Source organism: Odontomachus brunneus, unplaced genomic scaffold, assembly GCF_010583005.1.
Source record: "Odontomachus brunneus isolate Ranch 3 - 2012 unplaced genomic scaffold, Obru_v1 Obru_scaffold_036, whole genome shotgun sequence".
In the NCBI taxonomy this organism is placed as follows: domain Eukaryota; kingdom Metazoa; phylum Arthropoda; class Insecta; order Hymenoptera; family Formicidae; genus Odontomachus; species Odontomachus brunneus.
In genome coordinates this window covers 1,255,184-1,278,233 of record NW_022639486.1, presented here as the reverse complement: position 1 = coordinate 1,278,233, position 23,050 = coordinate 1,255,184, and the positions used below count along the sequence as shown (strand labels likewise).

General features: G+C 49.4%; 1 protein-coding gene across 14 annotated transcripts in view; it reads right to left on the bottom strand.

The window, feature by feature from the left end:
* The window catches only part of LOC116843873 (potassium voltage-gated channel subfamily H member 6), a 114,797-nt gene extending 102,318 nt beyond the window's left edge, over window positions 1–12,479 (bottom strand). For 6 of the 14 annotated variants that reach the window (XM_032814740.1, XM_032814742.1, XM_032814733.1 and 3 more), the window contains exon 1: window positions 7,904–10,559. In XM_032814740.1, coding sequence (XP_032670631.1) covers window positions 7,904–7,979 — 76 coding nt within the window. In that variant the 5' untranslated portion in view covers window positions 7,980–10,559. Of the gene's footprint in view, window positions 1–7,903; window positions 10,564–12,312 lie in introns of those variants that run through there. The other 8 variants (XM_032814730.1, XM_032814732.1, XM_032814738.1 and 5 more) reach the window with 4 other exon arrangements.
* Window positions 12,480–23,050: the final 10,571 nt, after the last annotated feature.

The following is a 23,050-nucleotide window of genomic DNA, read 5'->3' as shown; positions in this document are numbered from 1 at the left end:
AGAGGGGGGGGGGGGGAGAGATACGGTGTATAAAAGAAACAAAAATCCTAGCATCAGCGAAGGTCTAACGAAGATCCGTTCGATATGGCGGATCTAGTTCACATTCTTCTCGAGACCTATTTTTTTTTGCCGACTCCGTGACAATCGAGGACACGTGATCTCGAGCGTTAGTTAAGTGCCAAATTAAACAATGCTATTTAACATGTCATCACGATTATATAAGACGCCAATAATAGTACGGTGCGCTCTCAACGAGCGCGACTGTTGTGATAAATAAGTGAACGTTTCGTCGCAGGACGCGTGCCGACGCGGCGGTATCTCAGAAAAATAACTTTCCGACGCGAATTTGAGAGCTCACTTTCCCCGGGTTTGTTTTTCACACGGAAATATCTTTCAGCAGCCCGTATGCTGGGCGCGTGAATTCTTTCAAACTTGTGAGTGACCGACTTGCTGATTGACACGTTTAACTGGACTATCATCTACGAAAGATGCGCCGTTTCGCCGAGTATCAGCGAGATGCGAAAGGTCTCGTGCGTGCAAAAATATGCGGAGAACGACCCGCGAGTCCGACGATTTATCTTCTGTCTAAAATCCGGGAGAACGAACTTTCCCGGCGACAAACGCGCGAGACACGTGAATCGTCAAAGTGACTCCCCATGAGTACCTTAACCGGAGTTAAAAATAGCGTTCTCTCTCTAACACGATACCAGTAAATACATTCCTACGCAGCCGGGAAAGCCAAGAGATACACGAGCATCGCCAAGTGAGGTGAGTCTCGCGGTCGAGGTTAGTAAAAAATAGTTCGATGATAAAACACTCAATGATCATCGCACACAAACGCGGGCTCTTTCTGCCGCGGCGTCGCGACGCCGAACATATAGCTGAACATATATATTCTGAATATTCGAAATGAGGCAGCACGAAATATAAAATATCAAAAAAAAAGATACGTGCGACTGTGTAATGATTATACGCGGAGAGAAGTTTATAACAAAAATTACTATAGAATTTTGTAGCCGAGAGACATATCGACATTCCGCAGTGACTTATTATTTCTAAAAATTTGTTATGTTTCTTAATCTTTCCGTTACCAACTTTATTTTCTAAAGGTACAATTTTCTTCTTCATTTCCACTTTTTTATTAAATATATTAATATAATGTAGTTTTAAAGAAAAATTAAAAGTTTTATGTTTAGCGCCAAAGAGATTTGAGCCGGGACACTGATGTACTAGTAGGATTCTTAGGAGAGCACATTTATCCCAACAGTAATAAGAATGATAGTCGATAGTTTTGAATTCTAAAAAAGCTGTTTCAATTGAATAAAGTTATTATTGATGATGGAGAAAACATGTTCTGTTGGTAATGAAAGAATTAACAAGATAAACCTTATTAACCGTCCATTCCTGCACAAATATAGTAAAATCGAAAAGAATTTATAAAAGATTTAAGAAAGAAATAAAAGATAAAAAAATATAATATTCTCTCCGCATAAATGTCGCGGAAAGTTGTGTTTCTGTTTCCGACTACTCGTGAATATTCAGCATTTTTGGCGTCAGCAATTACGGTATATGGTAATGATGGAATATGCAATTTATTACTACGAAAGACTCGAAAAGACGATTTAGTTGATTATTAATTAATTAATAAAGATGCTAATGACAGCATCCGATCGGACACGTTCGTTCCGACGACCAGCTGCTGCCGTCAAGCTCATCAGAAAATGTATCCCCACTATTGGTTCCCACACGCCTACGATATACAGATCGCTGTCGTCGCGAACCACCGGCGGCCGCAGAAAAAAGCCCGGCGAATGCTCGAGGACCGTGGAGAATTTTAAATATCCATCCTGGCGGCTGTCCAGAATTTCTGGGCGAATTTATACGAACGGGCGCGCGCGAGAGAGCGCGTATGCGCGTCGCGCGCGAAATTGCGCGCGAATCCGCCGGCGATTCATCGTGATTTCCGTCAACTAGCCGGAGTCATTGTCATCGCGGGAAGCTCTCCTGCACGCTTTCGGGAAAGAGGAAGACGGTCAAAGCCATGCGTGACGTATACCGCCGCCTTTTACACGTCGCGTTTTTCGGGAGGCGGGGTAGAAGTGGGTCAGTCGAGTCTGTCGAGGTCTCGCGATCTAATCGACCCTGGTCCACTGGGCTCAATGAATCAGCGTGTCGTGAAAGCCGACGCGCGCTATGGGAATCTCATCGAAGCTTCCCTTCGCCGCCGCCGAAGATGAGAGATCGTTAACCAATCGCGACAAAACATTGCGAGTTGCAGCCGCGGAAAGTTTCATAAAAAGTAGGCCAAACACAAGTTAGAAGGCTAGAAGGAAAATCGCATCAATGCTACGTGCATTACGTGGTTTCACGTACAAGAACTTTGGTATTGTTCGCGGCTGTTACACGTGATGATCCCAAAATCACAGAATAATCCAGTTTTTCAAAAGAGAAAAATCGAAAGTTTCGCGACAGATAACGAGACACGTTCGTCGCGACTTTTCGCGAGAAGCGAAGGAGTGGATTGCATTCGGTTGTCGTCGAGGATGGCGATCGACCATGGCCGCCGTGTTGAGTCAACGTTTCTAATGGAAATTTTCACGCGCGTCGCAAAACGTTTGATGTGCAAGAGCGCCACAGCAGGCGAGACGACGAGGCAGTTCAAAGGGGTTGGAAAACGGCGGGACTTAAGTGGCTGATTGATCTAGCGTAACGGTGACTCTTAGCACTCGCGCGGCGCGGATGTCGGAAGGACTTTCAAGTAGCTAAATAAAGGGTCCTATCCCTTGCTCCGAGTCGATTACTCCGGCGTCGGTGTCGGGTGCAAGCAGCTATGCTGAGTCCACAATTTTGGCGTTTCGCGTTTATATTAAGATTGCAAATACAGTGGAGGTCGATTAGTTAACGCTAATTAAACGTCGTTAATCAAGTGCGTCCCTGCGACTGATGGCGTCGACGCGCGGCCCTCCACAATATTTCATTAATGCACAATCGCGCGCAAACGACTGTTTAATGATCTTCGACGTGACAGGCGGATCGATAGCGACACAGCGGAAAGACGGTATGTATAAAATCGCGGCGCGTATTATATGCCGTGCAACATTTAATTAACGGATAAATCAGCCGGCGACTTAATTCGCGGCCGTGAACATGCGAGCGGCGTTCTCGCGAGTGACAGCGCGCGTCTATATAGCCACCGTCGACGAATCGGAATGACGGATCGCCTTTATTGTTCCACAAGATTAAGTAGCCCCGAGATAAAGGACGGTTGTAAAGCCCACCGCCAACAATGCTATCGGCCGTGCCCGGCGAGCAACGAAAGAGAAGCACCGCAGTCCCAATTGTCGACTTTTAATAGCTTCGTACACGAAAAGGAAGGCTCGTGCCAGGTTCCTGGTGTCACACATCGTCGCGGCTTCGCTCTCCACCCCGCTGATGGCTACGCCATCCTGCGTATGCGCGCACACTTCGGGATATTTGCCCAACGAACTCGTGTGTCCTTGACACGAATGGCGAATGGTATACGCGCGATCGGTATCCGTTCTCGCGGGTCTACACGGCATTGCAATTTCATAATTTACTCGCGATTCGCGCAACCGATATCTTATCGCGATTTATGATTTAGATACTCCCCTGGAGGAAAGCACGGTTTAATACTGTCGTCCGTCAGCGGGACCGGGGGGAGACGAGAAACGTGCGATCGACGGCTGTGTACGATCGTGTGTGAGTTGTAAATGAAACTTTACGGACGATATAAACCCTTGCGACGCTGTGTCGCGCGAGACACTCGTGGCGCGTACCCTGCATATCCTGGTTCGCTTCCAATCATCGTGAGCGCCATAAAGCGTAAGAAGAGACGGCGCGCATAATTGTGTGATGAACGCGTGCTTTTCTTATACGCGAGTCGACATTTACAGCGATAACGGTGGAGCGAAACCTTTTCTGCGTTTAAAGGTCGGAAAGGTATAGTGCCCCAACAAATTCCATCGAGTTCGCAGACCCTATTATAGCGCGGAAAAAAGTCAAGTGTGTCCTTCGGGACCTGAGATAAAAGGGAGCGCAGGGATCTAAGTTCGGGTCGCCTCAGCCGGCTTGAAAACCGGCCGATTTCGCGCACGACAAGAAGAATCGTGCGGCATTTGGCGTTCATTGCCGTACGTTCGCCGGGACAGGCGGGGATCAATTTGCGACAGAAGTTCGCGCCAGAAGTTCCCACCCCTGTCTTGGAATTGCCACCGAATTCCTTTTTTGCGGCGAGGCGCAATTTTCTCTCGTTGTTTGCGCGTCAGACGGATCGGCTGCACGACCTGTCGTATTCGATTACCGTTCAAGTAGACAGCTGATGCGTATCGAGCACACGGAGCGATTCGTAAGGGTCGTTAGGTCGCGACACCGAGACAGCCGCGTGTGACGAAAGAGAGAGAGAGAGAGAGAGAGTAAGAAGTGGGTGGCTGAGAAGGGAAAGAAAAGGGGTAAACGCCAGGTGGACAGTCGGCGCTGCAGAGGAAACGTCAGATTAGAAGCCGCGACTTGTGACCGGCATATTTTTTATTATATAAATTAGCGCACGAAGGTCTTCCCTGGAGAGAAGTTATCGCGTTAATGCCTATTACCACGCACTCTCCCTGCCGCGCTCGCCGCGGACGAACTTGTCGGGCGTGATTTCATCGCACCAACTTTACCCGTGAATGTCGGCAAAGGAAACGAGTGGAAATTGAATGAACCCGAAAGGTCTCGCCGATCGTTATCGGCGCAATGTCACAAAGTCACTTTTCAAGAATACACGCAGAACGTCACGACATTGTCCGAGCCGCGACGAACGTCGGCGTCTCATGAATGCTTTTCGCGGTATTCCACGTACGCGAGAAATTCCGCACGCTGCGATACTTATTTTTTCGACGAAACGGCTGCTTTCTTTAGGCTGCAAATTGACACTTTGCGATAGTCAAGTGATAGTTTCCGCTTTTCCACTAGCGCGAATTCCGATGAAAGGCTTTTTGCCTTTCTGTCTTTTGCTTCTCTGCCAGAGTGTAAATTCTCCCTTAAATTGTCGGAAATCGATTCTCCCTTGTAATTAAAATTCGATGAACTTTCGACGAGTTGATCAGCGGGATATTAATTTCTCGACGGCGATCTAAACTTTCGACATAAATTGGTAATTGTAATAGTAAGTATTTAATTTGCATTTTTTGTAAAGTAGTTTCTTCGATATTATGTAGTTTTTTAATAGAACGAGAATCACCGATCGGGATGGTGCAAGAAAGTAAAGATCTGTCTCGGACACTCACTGTATGAACAGTATGAAGACAAAAGAAATTCATTTTTGCTATGAGGAAAATCCGCAATGCCGTAAAAGTTAGCGAGATGATACCGATGTCAGAAACCCGATACATGTTTTCCAATCGCATTACGTGTCTCAGTTTTCTATCATGTGCCAATAAAGTTAACACCTGCGCTCTACGTAGTTTCATCACCCAAGAGAATCGCAGTGATTCATTTAACGATTAAATGGAACTAATGTCATATACGTTTTAATTGGCGCGACGTTGTCCGCACTGTGAAACGTCGCTTATTGAATTAAGCTAGCCGAGTATTCTCTTTCACAGACATTTTACGACACAAGAAAGACAATCTCGCTGGTTGCCAACAGTGCTAGCGATTTTTGATCGCAATAAGAGAATTGGACGAGATTCGAGTCTGGAGGGACCCTGATACTCCGAAATTATTCAATTACATTAACGACCGTCGACCTTGCCTTCTCGTCTGTCATGGTCACCGCAATGTCTAATTTCGTGGAATATCTACGCCATGCCAATAGATTTCGCGCAGCCGCATTCGGTTCATTTGTAATAATTAAAAATATCCGCAGCGGATGCCGGAAGATACATTGGCGCATTGTATGAAATTTACACACACACACACACGCACATATATATAAATCTCTAAATCACTTCGTACTTATTTCGCTCTCCTTACGTTTTCCCAAGCAGTGAGTTTACTCTATGGAAGCAAGCGGCCCAATTCGGCGTGAACTAATCCCCTATTCAAAGAATTCCCCGGTCTTTCTGAGGGATTTAATCCGAGTCAGTCCCCCTGAGAGGACGCGATGTGCGGAATCGCATTTAAACAGCTGACGGGATTTATCTCGCAACAGCATTCGAGATACGTTATTTCACGTTCTGCAAAATGTAAGTACGCCCGGCAGTATTTAGAAATATCCAAACGCGCGCGCAAGCAAGAATAATTCCCCGAGCTGCGTTCCTCGCACAACGTGATGTCCGCAATGTTCCGTACTAACCGGGGGAACGCAAATTTCCTTGTTAAATTCAAACAAGTTCGATATTAGCTGCGCGCAAACGCATATATTAACATTTCGTTATGGCAATGAGTTTCGACGTACAAATGTATCGTGTTTCCGTCAGTACGCGCGATAATATCGTCCCACCATAAGTATGAAAATGAATGTTCGTATCGCTTAATAATTTGATCAACGTTCAGCCTTGGGCCATATATCGTCGAATTGCGCGAGTGCTGTGTGAGCTGCAGAACGACACTTCGCGTCGCCAGAACCATGAATTTCGAATCTCGCTGTGTGCATCGCCGTGTGCACGGTCCAACCTGCGTTCATCTAATTTCGCGTGCAAATAAAACGTCCCCTTCGATTTGATCGCGCCCGATGGAGAAGGCAAATACATATCACATTATTTACTTTGTGGCGCGGAGTATGCATCTTCCGTTACAATCTTGTGTGTGTGTGTGTGTGTGTGTGTGTGACAAGGTGTACAGAATTCTTATCTAAACAAGCAATCTCTCCGAGGAGAATTCTCGTCGGTAAACCGCGACTATGTAAAAGAAACCCTTGGCGGTTCCTCCCTCTGTTTCTCTCTATCTCTCTCTCTATCCTTCCCCGCTCCCCTTCCCCTCCCCTTTCGCAATCAATTCGGCTCTCCTCTCGTGCACCGACTTCTCTCGCAAGGACTCGAGGCATTTCCGGAGTGATATTGCCAGTGACATGCATTGTCCCATTGTGACATGCAGCTACCCCTTTCCTCCATTTAACCAAGCCCTTCTATACCCTCCGCGCCGCGCAACCGGGATGTTTTACATAATATTGAAAATGAACCTCTATCTCGATGCCTGCGCGCCCCCCGTATTTCACTCGAGGTATTCCCCGGCGCTTCGATTACGTTTCCCCCTTCTGTCGTAGAGAATCCACGCGCGTAGCAAGGAGCGTATACATTTTCAAGTTTTGACCTTTGAGGTAAACCGGTCGCGGTAACGAACGGAGCAAAACCGCGCGTGTGAGCGACATTTACATATAAATTATTGCATTAATCGTTAGCCCAGGGGGGATACGCTGTGTTCCGCGGGAATTATGTCGAGCGAGATTGATGTAAAAAATGTTTAAATCAGTCACCTCGCTCGCACCCGCGGCGCAATGTTGCGGCATAAGCATGATCGTGAATACACCAGAGTCCAGACGCGATCTCGCGAAACGTCGAGAGTATATTATGAAAATTTATGATAATTGAGCGAAATAATGTTCTGTGTTTATACACTCATAAACGTTCATAAAAGAGCCGAGCCTCTTTATCAGATAACCGCGCGTTATCGTGCCACCCTGCCCGCTTAAGTGAGAAAAACAGTGTGATTGCGAGCGCGGAGACCGTCGTCATTGTAATTCCCGTGCGATTAACATAACGTTACGCAATGATATCGGTATCGCGCCGCGCAGAATGTTCGCAAGTCCCGCAGCAGGAAAACTGCAGTTTTATTTGACCGAAGCAATTACCCGCGCAAAACGATCGCCGCCGCGATTGTTTCCGCGACCGCTTTTTCGTCCTCGAGCGGAACGCGGAGAACGCGAAAATGTCGTGCAATTCCATCAGTCGGCCTGATGACGTACCGTGCGTATCGAACTTCTTGATGATGGTCTCGATGATCGTAGTTCTGGGCGCCACGTGACCTCGTCTAACAGGCATCTCAGGAGAATTCCCAGGTACCTGGGTAGCCGAGACTTCCGCGTTCGACCGTGGACACACCGGGCCCCTCTATCAATGACTTATGTATACGTATCGCGCGTAAACACTAAAGCACTAGGAAAACACTCGCGGCGTACGCACGAGCACGGTAGAAAAAAGCACAGCACGAGTTGAGCATAGTGATTGAGCCGTATATAAGACAGAGTAACGTAACGGCTTGACCTCGCGGAGAAGGGGAGAGATTCGTTGCTTGCTGCGGTCGGACGATCCGGTGTTCCGCTTCTTTCGGACTTGTTTGGGGTTCGAGTAAGAAAAGACAACGCGAGGCCTTGTTAAGCGAAGAGGCTCCACGTCCAGGTGGTTCGATTCGCGCGCGCCGAGGGAGAGAACGCGATCGTTGTGTTGTTGTTGTTGCGAGCGTCGCTCGTGGCTCCGAACAGACTGTTCGTGTGTGACCAACTGTTCGCGCTCCGTCACGTCGAGGAGGAGGGAAGGCTCGATGTGTCTCCTATACGCCGACTTTTGGACCCGAGTTCTCGCCTATCTAGGTATACATCTAAGGTCGGCGCGAGCCGTCACGATTCCACCTTCCGTCGATCCAAGGACGCGGGGAAGGTCGAGCCAACGTCGAACGGCCGACATACGTGTCGCGGTGCTGCACGTGCACGCGTTTGCCACTTCCAATGTGCGTCTCTCTTAGGCAGGCAGGCAGGCGCGTCTCAAGAGACGGGATCCACGCGAGAAAACATCTATTTATAGCGGAGGATACCGCGCCGTTTGGCCGGTGTTCTCGTGACTTCCAGGACTTGGCGATTCCCCGGACGTGGCGACGGCGATGGAATTCCGCGCGCGCTGTCGTCGACGGCGGTGCAGAGGGCTACAATAACGTCGACCCCGTCGCTCTCCGGTGGCCGTCCACGCCGCGATATATCATATCTCGACGACAGCGTTTCATCATCGTCGAGGACTTCCGTCCAGTCGTGAAGCTGGAGCGCGTCGGCACGCGCCAGACACAGTGTGTCAAATGTCACGATGCAGTACGGCGCTACCGGATGACCTAGTGCAGGCGAGAGACAGCAGCGCGACAGCGTCGCGACGTTCCGCGGTGGTCGACGATGCGGGTCACCGGCCTCGAGATTTCGATCCTCGAGGAGCTGACGTTCCTGGCCGCACCTTCGCGTACTACTACTCCGCTGACGTAGCTCGACCTCGTGGGATCCGAGTCAAATTTGACGACGACCGAGATCGCGGACTGTGGACGCCTCGGGGAAGCGCATGGCTCGGACATTTCCACGACGTCGTCGGACGAAACTTCCTCGGGGATTGTTCAATCGTTCGCACGCTGGCCGACGTCCCGCGGCGAGCCGAGTCGAGGGCGTAGCGATGTTCACACGCTTATGGTTACGACGGAAAAGGCACGTGGTGTATTTGCAGTTGAGTTTACGCGGAATGCCGCGATCGGATCGATTCCGGCCGGTCGACCCGACGCTAGTCGCGACACTCGTCGACGCTAATCGAATGTCCGGCTACCTGCACCTCTCCCTCTCACCCTCCCTGTCACTCCTCCCGTCCCTCTTTCTCACCTCCCCTTCGCGTTCTCTCTTTTTTTCTCTCGCGCACTCTGTCTGACGGTCAGCTGTGCATCTCCGCTCAAGCACGGGAACAGCTATTTTTGTACTTCTTCCTCATCCTCCGCGACCATGCCCGACCACCGTTGTCGCGGATTTTCCCAGGACCCCTCTCGGCTCATACGGCCACGCCAAACCCCGTAAGACTCGCCGCATGCGACACTTCTCACAAATCGCCGACGTACGAGTGCACGCTTATCGATGAAACCGTGATGAAGAACGTTACCGGGAAATCGGCTAAGATCTCCGGCTGACACGTAACATTTTCATGTACTTGATGCCGGGACGCTCTGTTTGTGGCTTGATAAAACCGAGCTTGATAAAGCACGCGTCTCCTGTACTCTTTTTCTGTACTCTCCAGCACTTGTACTTTCTTTCACTAAACTCTACTCTTCTTTCACTACTCTACCGATACTCCAATTCACCAGCACGTCTCGCGATTGATCTCACTATCAGTCACATGCTTCACGTGGTTTCGCTTATCTCGGCGCTATCGTATCCACACGACGACCCACCACGCCTTCCCAGAGCGAATCGGCAGAGATCCGATGCCCTCTCGCTGACCCCGCCAACTCCTCGACCCTTTCGGGGTAGTTGTCGTCGTCGGTGGAGACACCTGGTTTGCCCCCTGTGCCGTCTCCGGCCGGCGCACTCCAGAGGAAGGTCGCCGAACACTGTTGCTCCGCCGCGTGCTCGTAACCTCCCTCTACCCCGTGCCGCCGTCGCGGGAGCACGAGGGGCGTCTCGAGTGTCTCGAGCTTTAATTCGCACGGCCGATGACAACGTCGCGGCCTCGAGGACGCGTCGCGGATCCTTCTCTCGCTCAAAAGACTTGTCCGTGTCTCGCGACTTTCGCGAGTTTCGCCGTCGTGTTCGGTCGGAGAACTGAGAACGCGAGAGGAGGCGCGAGACGGGCCGACGTCTCTCTCGGCGACGACGACGACGACGACGACGGCGGCGGCAGCGGAGGCGGCGGCGGCGGCGGCGGCGGTGGCGGCGGCGGCGGCGGCGGCGGCGGCGGCGGCGACGACGACGACGACGACGCCGGCGACGTCGGCACGTAACGGGGGGGTCGTACACGGCGCTTGCGTGGTGAACACATCCCCACTCAGGGTCACCCACCACACGACCATACCGCCCTGTCGTCCCACCCGCCACCTACTGCACCATACACCCCCGCGCGGCGTCTACTGATAATATTGATAAGGCTGCACACAGGCCGACCACTGACCACCCTCCTCGTCGGCGCCCTTCTGTCTTCCGGATAGGGGTGACGACGAGCTTCGGGGTCGCGCCGTCGGTGCGAGTTACATGCACGTAAGCGTCAATCTACGAGGACGTAACGACGTCACGCGTCGCCGCTGAGTCGCTCTTTATTTCTCGATATTATTCTATTGTAACGCAACGACGCGTCCGTTTGTTTCTATGTATCATCAAGTTTTGAGAACTATATGTATAAAATGATATTTTAAAGGATGAATTCTCGCAGACCGCTATCTCCGCGCGAAGATTCGATCAAACGCCATCCCTCTCTTTTTGAAGTATCAACGGAAAAAGAAAAATATCTCGTTTGTTTAAAATCCGCTGAAAGCGATACGAGAAGTATAATTTCGGTACTTCTACGCTTCCCTGTATTTTGATATGCGAAGAAATTTCTGTGTCCTTAAGAATGACTTTGATTGTTGACGTCGGCACTTTAATTTAGAATGTTTACAAAGCAGCCTTTGTACGTACAAAAAATACGTTGTGCCGGTGAGCGTGACGTGTTGATCGCGGTTCTTATTCTCGCCATGCAATCGTTGCTGTTTTTATCTGATCGTGCTTGACATAACATGAAATAAATATTTCACGCGCGTCCAAGTAGCAAATGTAAAAGGCCAGCTGGCACGATAAGAAATTCATATTTGTCACGCCCATAAAAATTATCCGAGGATATAAATTTTATTTTACGAATATGAAGTTGATATATGCATTGCCATAATTTGTAAAATTATCATAATACACACATAAATTACGACTTGTGTGCGTAAATGCGACTAAAAATATCTTCTTCTGCTGTTAACTTGCATGATACGAGTTACGCGAAATCGCATATTTGCCGGCACGGTAAGAACTTTACATCGGTCGGAATTTCAACGAGCGACACGAGACACATCCACGTCGCGTATTCGTAGTCTTACTTCGTGGACATGGCGGAATCTATCGGCGAACTTGGTAGTTACGGATATAACTCACGTCGATAACGTCGATACGATGAAGAAAACTGTCGGTAACGGGAGCGAGCTCTGCTGACTCTGCAGTAACTATAATTGACTTTATCAACTGCTCGAAAATATCATCCGCTGTATTGAATTTTCGCAGAGTATTATTTTCCGGATGTTACAACAATTAACAAATATGTTCAAACAAGCTTGACATACCCATGCCATCCACAGGGTTGTATTCCATATAACAAATCCGACATGTTCCAACATATTTGAATATTTGACCGTTTATCTTATACAAATATTCACGCACACATATGCATGTGTGTGTATATGCGCGTAAAAAATCAGTTATCGTTTGAGCATCGAGCTCTCGCGAAAAACGTTATCGCAACTGTAAAAATAGCAAGATCGCGGGAAAATGTTGTATTTTGTCCGAAATCTCCACCGGACGCCATTACATGCAAAGTGCACAAGCACTCAGAATATTACCGTACATACTTTCCGACCGATCGTTGGTGCCCAAGACGTCTCTGCCGGCTGCTCGTCTCTCGGCCAAAGGATACGTAGGTCATCGTCTCGAGGATGCTCTTCTCTCTTGTCGTGACACTCGCGTAATTCGGCCGAATTGAGAAGAAAAGGTGAGCGCGAAACGGACTCTCCGTTCGGCGCCGGGTCCGTTTGAAAACTAATGGAGCCGGCGTCGGCAACGCTCGGCAATCTTCGGCAGTTAGCGCTGCGGTTCGTGGCCGCACGGGGTTCACGAGAGTCGAAGCACGGAGCCCCGCCCTGCCGCCCGCCAGAGCCGTGAAGGAGCAGCAGCAGCAGCAGCTCCGTTTGCTTCGAGCATTTCTTGTGCCGTCGAATGAAAACAATCGTCGACGTTCGTCCGAGCGCCGCTGCCGCCGTTGTGCATCTCGAGCCGTTGAAGCACCGTCGCTCCTCGCTGTGGTCGCGTAGTCGCGATAACCGCTCGTCGTCGTCTTCGTCGTCGTCATCATCGTCGCGGACCCGTCGCGACGGTTAACCTTAAAGGAAGCGGCGGGTGCGGTGGTAGTGGGCCCCTCTGAGGTAGGCCGATTAAACTCGTCATCGGTGCGTTTTCCGCCCGCCAACGGTGATCGCGGCGGAGAGGTGTGACAAGCAAAGTGCATAGTCATCGATGTGAGAGCCGAGGACGACGAGGAAGAGCCGCTGGCGTAGAGGGAGCGAGTGCGAAGAGGCAGAGAGAACGAGAGAGAGAGAGGGAGAGAGGGACAGCGAAGTCGGGAGGAAAGTCGAAGCATCAAGTCGACGGTCGAGGCTCCGTCAGGGAGCACCAGGTATGTGACGTGGTCGTACTTGGCATTCCGAATTCCGGGCTTTTCGCGACTTCCGGATGCGCCGTATTCCGGCCGCCGAGCCGCCCGGCCCTTCGCGCGACTCGATAGCCAAGAGCCATCATGGCGGCCGCCTAGGCCTACGCTGTCAAAATCTTTGCTTGCCGTTATTTCGATCGTACGCCGCCCCGCCGGTACTCCCGATGTCGCGACGCCGATTCCGTCGCGATGGCGGACCCGCCGGGCATCGTGGAATGTGCCGAACGAGAAGATAGCCGCGTCACAAAGCCGCGTTGCGTCGCGCGAAAGCCGCCGTCTCAGCGCACGCGAGAGAGACGGAGAGAGAGAGTGTGAGTGAGTGAGTAAGTGAGTGAGTGAGTGAGTGAGTGAGTGAGTGAGTGAGTGTACATGTGTGAGAGAAAGAGAGAGAGAGAGAGAGAGAGAGTGAGAGACTCGTAACGCCGCTTCGATTTCACCTCGTTTCTCGCCGTCTGTCGTAGTACGACGTCGTGGCGCTTACATTCATGACACGCCGTTTCGACGTTTACACAGCCGACGGCCGGTTTCATCGATGTTGGCTTGACGTGTCTCGACGACGAACTCTCGTCGGCGCACGAACACGGCGCCGAAAATAGATCAAACGTCGTGATTACGCTGAGCGGACGTCTGGATGTATTATCGATAGAATCATTGATCGGGAACGAAGATCCACGACGGAGCACGCGATGCGCGTATATTTTCCAGGGGTCAAATAGAGCGCACAACTCGACTCGTCGCAATGAGTCAGAGCCGGCGCGAACGCGATAACGAGACTCTTCCTGCGTCTCGCCCAGCGACTTTCCTCGTTTGAAGGATTTTCGCGAGGGTCGACTGCGCGCGAGCGATCCTGTCACTTTTACCTCGTGCGCCGGCTCACGCTTTCGCGCTTCTAAAATTAGCCGAATTTTTTTGCCCCGGGATATCGGCGCTCCGCGAACCGGTACTCATTCTGACGTCGTTAATGGTTCAAAAGAAATTACTCGAGATCGTGATTTATTTATACAATCTTTCGTCATTCTGAGAGAGAGAGAGAGAGAAAGAAAGAAATATTGAAAGACGCGCGTCTCCAACGATCAACTTTTCATATTAAACTGAGAATATGTTGTCAGAAAAAAAACATACACGTATAACGTAGCGAGAGGCTTAAGCGTGATCGAGATTGTAAATTATGCGAGTATCAACGCACTCGTCCTCGAGAATGTTTGCGCGTCCGGATACACCGGTTCTCCTTCGGCGACGCGAAGCCCGTGACGTCTGTTTGACGACGGCACGGGTTATCTCGCGGCGCACAATACGCGTAACACGAGTCGCCTTGCATAATACGCCTCGTATACGAGGCTCCCGCGAAAACAAAGTTCGCGCCTGTTCAGCGTAACCGGCGAGTTGGCTTTTCGCGTTGTGAGAACGCGCGAAGATCGGCACAAGAACACCCATTGTTTCTCGCGGTAGACGAATCCATTGCGAACGCGATTGTTGTCGACTAAACTTTGTAGAGAGAGAGAGAGTGTGACGACTTCGATGCTGCTTCTCATTCTCCGAATGCGGCAGCATCGAACGCTCGACGCAGTAACTGAGATTAATTTTCACTCAAGATTCGGATTAATTATCAAAACTATCGCATATATTTTTTACTTAAAATTTGCATCGCTGATGTAACACACCTGTCATTTATCTTCTAAAAATATACCCATTAAATCTTGCAACAGGAATATTATGAGCAAAGTTTAGAAGAATATTGAACAGGGAATTCTGAGAGGCAGGCTATAAATTGCTCGCTTTTCAGTCTTGTTAAGATTATTCGTTAACCGATAATAGCACAAATTTCTATTTCATCTTTCGCCAAATATCGATTCTGAGAACGGAGAGCGTGATGCAACCGCGAAGTCTCTGAATTTTCTTACATAACAACTGGTGCTTGCGTTTGATTTCTGTTAACGCGAACGTGTACGTGCTGGACTTGCATTTTATCGGGTAATCGATATTTTCTACAGTACGAGCGACTTGATCGACTAAAAATAATTTACATTGAACTACATTTATGCAGCTTAAAATTCAGTTCCGCGATCCTTCGTTATTTTAACACGCTAACGAGCTTTCTTTGAATATCGCAAATTATCCGATTGCCTTTTCGGGCCAGCGCGGAAATTCTGACGTCGGCGCGTCGACATATTCACGAGCACCCTTTACGCCGCACGGCGATCAGCCTTATCATTAGGGCAGATAATGTTTCTTCCTTTCTCTTTGCTGTTATCGCTGTTGCTTTTATCGCGAATTCTCAACGATCGCCTCACCTATTTGAGTCACGCAGGAGAAATGACCAATAGCGTAGAGAAAGAGAGAGAGAGAAAAAGAGATAGGGAGAACGCGACTTGTGGATCTTGCGAGAGAGTGGCCTTTGACATACGTGAAATGATAAACATTAAACCATTGTCTTAGGCTAATAACTGTAATAGATGAGGCTGAAAATAGCGACGAAATGGAAAAGTAAACGGACATTAAACAGGCGAGCGCAGCGTATTACAGGTGTCGCGATATTGGGATTATTAGGGTTTACTTTCACAACACACAACAAGGAGAGTAAGCGGGTGACGTCTGATTCTGAGGAGAATAACAGGGAAAAAAAGTACACTACGACACGTCGTTGCGTCTCGCGATTGGCCGGCCAATTGGTGCCGCAGCTGTCTTAATCGTCTTTAATTGCTTCGGAATATAAAGTCGTCGCTGAAGGCAAGTGGCGTCTTCGGCTCAATTGACAACATTTCTCTTGAGACGCGCCGGCGATGATATCTGTGTTATCAATATATCTCCCAATTGGATGGCTAGGAATTTCGTATATATTAAAAGTCTACGAATCATGATTTTACAAAATCGAATTGAATCTCTGAAAATATATTCGAATGGAATCGAATAAAACTTTTTCGGATTCATTACATGCTGATAATTTGAACGTATAACAAAAAAAATTTTTTTCAATGACACAAGAGGTCTATTTTCAAAATGGCTGAGAAAGACATTGCATAATTCGTTGCATAGCTTCTTTTGAGGAAATGTCTTACCAATAACAAGGAGAACACTGCTAAGTGATAGAAAATGATAGAAAGTGATAGAAAATAAGAGTTACTAAACGTTCAGGTTTTATAATTGGTTTATCTGTGGTAGAGAGAGAGAGAGAGTTTTCGAAAAGATTTGTAGTGAATTGATATGTTTATTTTACAGGTGTTACCAGAAAATGTTTAACTGCACGATAAACGTGTATTAAGAAGACAACTTTCACAATGAAAAATAAGATTTTAATTTAACCTTCTTAATAAGTGATGCAATTGTGCGATATAAGTAATCATGTTGGAGAAGCGTAAAGTGTCGTTTAGCAGAAAATCTTACGAACAGTTGCAAAGCTGCTGACAGCGCAGCGCAAAGCATTTTTCCTGCTATATATAACGCACACGCAGACGCGTGTGCAAGGATACGAGTGTGCCGATAAAATAGATTGGTCAGACAAGAAACATGAGTGAGGCGTTCCGAAAGCGATTGATTCGAAATCGAACCGGCTATGCTTCGAAATTGGCGAATTATACGAATTCGAACATCTTCGATTCAAAGACGAACTCGAATCGAACCTACGATAATTTCATTCGAATTTGAATGATTCGCACATCTAGCATATACACGCATATTCTTTTACGAACTTCAAGTTCCTGTTTATATTTTCTTGCAGGACATTTTGACGAAATTCACTTTCGTGCGAATAAATTCGCACAATTCGAAATATTCATTTCATAACTCAACCATCAGTCAATCAGTCCGTCAGTCAAGTCAGTCAGCCCTTTTCAGCCGACAGAGTCTTCCGCGCCGCGAATTGAACATTGTTTTCGGTCTCGCGGCCGCGATATTTGCATAGGAGGTTAAACTCGTCCGGGACTGTCGTTGCCCTACTCGTGTGGTCTCGTATAATTTCATCGCGGCAGATAACGTCACGTGCGCGCCGAACGGCGGCGGCAAGCTCACGCAGATGTGCCTCTCCGATAGAAAACACACCGGAGCCCCTTAATAACGATCGTGGCTTACAGGACGGTTAGTAGGTCGTACTACTTAGCCAGTGCGAAAGGGTCAACGTATTCGAGCTGGATGATGTGTCCCTCCGTTGAACCCCTCCTCAGTTACCCCTCCAGACCTCTCTCCTCCCACAGGCTCTCACGTCCTGTTCCTCCACCGCGTCCCTCTCATGCCCGTATCGCCGTTATCATAGTTTCTGCTAGGGACAGCTACTCGTCCAACGAACGACGGAAAGCGGAAAACGAGCAATGGCATAAAAAAAAAGAAAAAGAAACCAAATGGATTGCTGGTTTAGCAGTAGTTGGTATTCGTCAATTTCCTCTCCGCGTTGAAATTCGATTTGAATCGCGCAAATTGGATGATCGTCCACGTCCTTCCGTGGGATTCGGAGGAGCGCACTCGTGAACTTAAATATTTACACGGCGACTGTTACACGCGATAGCGTTTCGTGCTCGATCGTACGAATCATCGGGTCTCCGGGACACTGGCGTGTCGCGTTGGCATTTGAAAAAAAAGTCTCTCATGGATGCGCTCTATGCGGCAAGCGATTCTTGGCGCGCTTAATGACGTCACGCGACTGCGTTAAACTAGGACACAGCTTAATACGAAGTTCTCGGTATATTCGGACACGATAAAAGCAAGCCGGGATACGCTTACAGTCGGATTTGGTCCTCCCCGTGGCCGGCTGTCCGCGCGATTTCTCTAAATCCGGCTAACGTGTCTTCCGCGTCCACGGTTAGTAGAAATCCGTCGCGAAAGCCGTCACCTCGGACTTTCTTCTCCTGACACACTATTTTCATTCATAAAAGTAGCACCGGGAGGATTCCATTTTCTAGCGCGGACCCGCATTCGCGGTATAATACTGTTCATTGATGTCTAAGCTGTACGATCAATATGCCGGACTATATTGAATGTAATTTATACGGTCCAGTTGCTTCTCTTCTCACCGGTATGCGACCAATCGCAAAAATCGCGCATGCATTCGGGAGTGTTTCTTCGATAGCACAGCAGTGTCGACAGTGTGTCGTGCAGTCGAACGTTTTTTTTTTGTTTTCCATTCTTCTTTTTCATCGTCAATAAGTCGCAACACTTCGCCGCTGCAACACCCACGCGATGACACGCTTAAAAAAAAAAGTGTCGTGTTAGATATTGCATTAGATCCTAATATAGAAACGAGGACGTCTCTGTGTCCTCCGGTATCTAGAAATTAACGAACAATGCTAGCGCCATGCGGCCTGCTTCAGGTTACTTTCTGACGTCACGACCCACCTCCTGACGTCATTCACCTGCCGTTATCCCTCTCTCTCACACACACACACACACTCTCTCTCTCTCTCTCTCTCTCTCTCTCTCTCTCTCTTTCTCCGTCGCATCTCGCGTGCGCATCGCTTCTTCTCCCGTTTAGGTTTCGATGACCCGTACGGAATACGGGAAGCATGTACTCCATTTGCATCCATCTCGCTATTTTGGTGCGATAGAACGAAGGTTGCTAAAAAATATATATATAAAAAAAGACTCACCAAAAAGCGAACGAGTGCTACTCGAGGCTCGAGAGGACGTTGATCAATCGATCGATACGTTTGCGTCATCGCATATTTTAATGTGTCAACGATTCTCTGTGACAAAGTGAGATATTCAACTGTCGAAATTGAGTTGAAACCCATATAACGTGTGAAATTGCACGAAGAATTCGCGGATTGTTGCAACTCGCTCTCGAAAAAGCAGATGTTCAGAAAAGCGAGGAATAAAAGTGCCGCAGTTTTTGCTGACTTGATTTCGCTAAGAGGAGAGCTTCGCCGACTTGGGCAGAAGGACTGAAATCGCAAGGAAAGAACGTAAAATCCAAGAGAAACTTAATAAAATGTCAACCGCGAAGATTGGCTACTATAAATCAAGTTACGCCTCTCGGATCAGGCAAAATTAGAGGCACAAAAGTTTGATCGGAATTTACCGGACAAGAAATTCATGGTGGTGACCATGAAACGATTAACCAGACGTCCAAGAGCGTTAGGCGAGAGAAAGAGAGAGGGAGGGAGAGAAAGAGAGAGACACATCCTCGGCAGGTGCAACGTCGACGAACCTGCCGGTCTGTCGACCAACTGCCGGCTCACGCGCGATCGCCAGTCTCTTTTTACTCCGATGCTCTAAACAGTCGTTTGCCAAAGAAGACATCGGTAAAGTGCATGCACTCGGCGTGGGGTACTTGGCAGCTTCACGATTGTATATGGTCGGGTCGAAACATACGGAGAGATCAGAGAGAGATAGGGGAAGAGGGGGAGAGAGAGAGAGCAAGATCGTGTTGGACGTTGACCCCCGCGCGGCTCAACTGTTGCTCCCATTCGCGCATCCGGGAGCTCGCCGAAGGGAGACGGCCTAGGGAATTTGATAATAGACGAGTCTTCCGTTAAGCTGAGTGTCCGCCCGACCAGCTTGGTCCTGTGAACCGTCGATGATCGCACGAAAAATGAAAGAAAAAGAACTCGTGACGCACACGTAGTGGCAGAAGCACTTCGGGTCTCTCGCGTTCCTCGCCGACGCGTTTTTGTCGAGGATGCCTGTCGAGAATGGAAGAAGATCCTCGAGTGGAAGATTAGAGATCTCGGTTTGAGCGTGCACGTTTGGTAAACAGGCTAAAAAGTTGTCATCGAGCATCGGCCAGCCATTCGAGAGACGGTCCTCTTCGCCGCGTTGGGAACGATCTTTACCCCATTCAAAGACTCGAGTTGATCTGGCATTGACTGTTGCCGGCCGAGGCTTGGCAAGGTGCCATCTGTCAGCCACGATACGACGAGCTATTTTGAATGGTAGTATCGATTTGGACCAGCCTCACTTCTCGATACGGTGATTGACCAAACGTCGATTCAAGGCTAATTCGTGTCTCTAATCGGAGCTCCAATCGCTATCATGTTCCTAATCAACAACATATGACGCAGTACGGTTGGTCGCGTCAGTCGTTATCAGCATCGGTCATCCTCTCGGATAGACTGCGTTTTACATTTAACGTTCGTGAGATTTTTATTTGCACAGACGACGTGATTAGACCTGGGAATTCCGCGTGTCTATAACGTCCCTTTCCTGACGCGACCACGACGTGACGCATGTTGCGATGACAATCTGACTGACGTTTCTCTGATCGGCGAGAGCTTAAGTTCACTTAGGCTCGGCAATTGGAGTGCGACTAATCGTCATTATTATTGCTTGAGCAATATCAGTATGAGCAGCAACCTGTCATCGGGAGCGACAACGGCGTCCTCTCGACACCGGGTGGTCGGACGGTCGGTACTCGGCGCCGTGGCGCCAGCGTCGTCTCTTCCACCTCTCCTGCGGCTCGTCCTCCCGGCCGGCCTTCTCTCGAAACCACCATGTCCTTCCTTGGGTGTGGTTCGAGATCGAGACGTCTCCCGTTGTAGAGTGCGAAGAGCGCGTTGTGTCCCGGTGCCGTCTCGGCTCCCTCGTCCTGACGTCATCCGGCCACGTTCGACGCCCGATTCCTCTTCCGCGTTCGCGGAACGTGTGCGAATTCCTCCGGAACGCGAGCGGGCGAGACGTCGGTGCGAGAGAGCGAGCTGAACGCGCAAAGGGTGTACGGACTGAAAGAGCGCAAGAGAGGGAGGGAGAAAGAGAAAGAGAGTGACGGAGTAAACGAGTGGGGCGAGCCGCACGACGACGTTCATCGATTCGTCTCGCACTACCACGGGTAGTGTGAACCGCGGCTGAAAAAGCGAGCCCGCGCCGACGAGCACCACGTCCCGTCCGTGTGCCGTCCGTGCTGCATCTCGTGCGGTGCGTGCGTGCGTGCGTGCGTGCATACGTGCATGCGTGCGTGTGTGCTTCTCCCGACGTGTGGAAGTTTCGCATCGGGGTGGGAAGTAGCCGCGGTACCGAGTGGTACCGGCGATTACAGCGGGTATCTGGCAGAGAAACGACTACGAGGCCTGCAACTGGAAGTGGAACTAGAAATAGAAGCAGAGGGCAGCCGTGATCGTGGAGTCAGCTTCTCCAGTTGGCTCGCAGCGGTGCTGACGAACTCCCCCGGTGCTTCTCCGGCGCCTTTACGCCGGTGGAAAAGTGCGTGCTCGGTTGCGCGATACGCGCGTCGACGGGCGCAACGTGGCGGTGACGAACGACGGCGCTTCTGACGGGGCTGCACGTCCTCTTCGACCCGGTGCTAGCCCTACGAGGAGGAGAAATTATGCCGCCGCGGGCTCGATGACGCTCTGACAACGGCGACGACGGTGGTGGTGGTGACGGTGGGACGGAGCGAGTGAGTTCCATCGATGCGTGTGAGCCTCTGCTTCCGCCTCGACGCCCTCGTAGGCGAGGACGTCGCCTCTTTTTCTTTTTTTTTTTTGTTCACTCTCTCTCTACCACCGATCGAAGCCGTTGAGAGAGAGAGATTCTCGGTTATTAGCGAGACAATGGCGTCCACCGCAGGAAAAAGCGGAAGAGCGATACTACGTGACGTCGCCCGCGTTTTCTCCCGTTGTCAATAGTGTCCGTTTTCTCGTTACCGATAACGCGCCAAAGTCTTTGAAGATTCGCCGACCTAGCTCTCTCGCGATTCGGCAGGAGCCGCACGCAGAGTACACGACGATCATCAATCATTCTACATAATGCTTTACGTGTGCAGCCTATGATGCGACTTCGACACTTGCTTTCTCTCCCGCTGCCCTGATAGCGATCCTTTCTCCTCTTAGTCGTAAAAACGGCGAGAAATTCGCGAAACGCGGACAACGCGACACTCGCTGGTCTTCGTAACTTGGCAGGGACCGATATACGCAGTGAATATCTATCATTCGCCAATAATATTCGTGCAGCATCGGGTGCGATGCAGTTCTAACGCCGAAACTGCATCTTAGCCGCGTGACGCGCACATTCTACGCTCTCTGGTTCTCGAATAAAAATGTGTATTCTGCTCCGGTGAAAGCACAAGTTTGTAACCGTGAATGATATTCTGGTTCTTTCGCAAGGTTACACAAAGGTGGCGTGCTCGATATCGACTTTCGGTGTCATCAATTGACCCTGTTCTCTTTATCTACGTACTCATTCTTTGAGAGAAGCATGTACAAACTGTTCGTCGCTCGGGAAAATATTATCTTTGTTCTTTGATTAGAGCTTTGATTGGACGAAGCTCCCTTCTCTCCGTGTGACGTTTTTATTTTATAATTACCGAGTTGTCAACATGGAATGTTAATTTCCATTAGATGATCTGTGACTCGCAGTCATCCAGCGTTGTTTCTTCCATCCACAAGAACTTATGATATCGTGAAAATGCTTCCCACGAATCTCCTTTGCTTCTCCGGGCTGTTTACTGAAATTTTTCTTCTTTTTTCTCACATGAACAACGTGTGTGCGAACGATAGGATTCATCTCACAGGTAGCGCAGCCGATGTAAAAATCTTCATTGCGCGTGTCCTGGATCAACGTGGCTAGATCCAGTTAATCCACATTAGGCGTCGCACAGTTGGAAAAGCTGACTGCTTTTCACTCGCACTTGCGCGTGCGCCAGACTTAGCTCTTGCCGGCTCCGGAAAATGAGAACACCCGCGTTGGATCGACAACCCTCGGTTTCCCCGGGTCGCGAGATCCCGCGGAGGTGAAGGACGCGCATCGAATGCCCGTGCCCGTGACTATTTGAACGCGATTGGTTATGCCAGTTTGCATAGCGTGATGGACAGAGAGAGAGAAACAACTCGTGTGACCAAGGTCACACAGTATTCGAAGATATTTACGATATCCTCACTCCTGATTGGAAAAGATGAGAATTTCCGACATCAATAAGACCTAATCCATAAAAACATATAAAACTTTCAAGATAAAAAGGGATT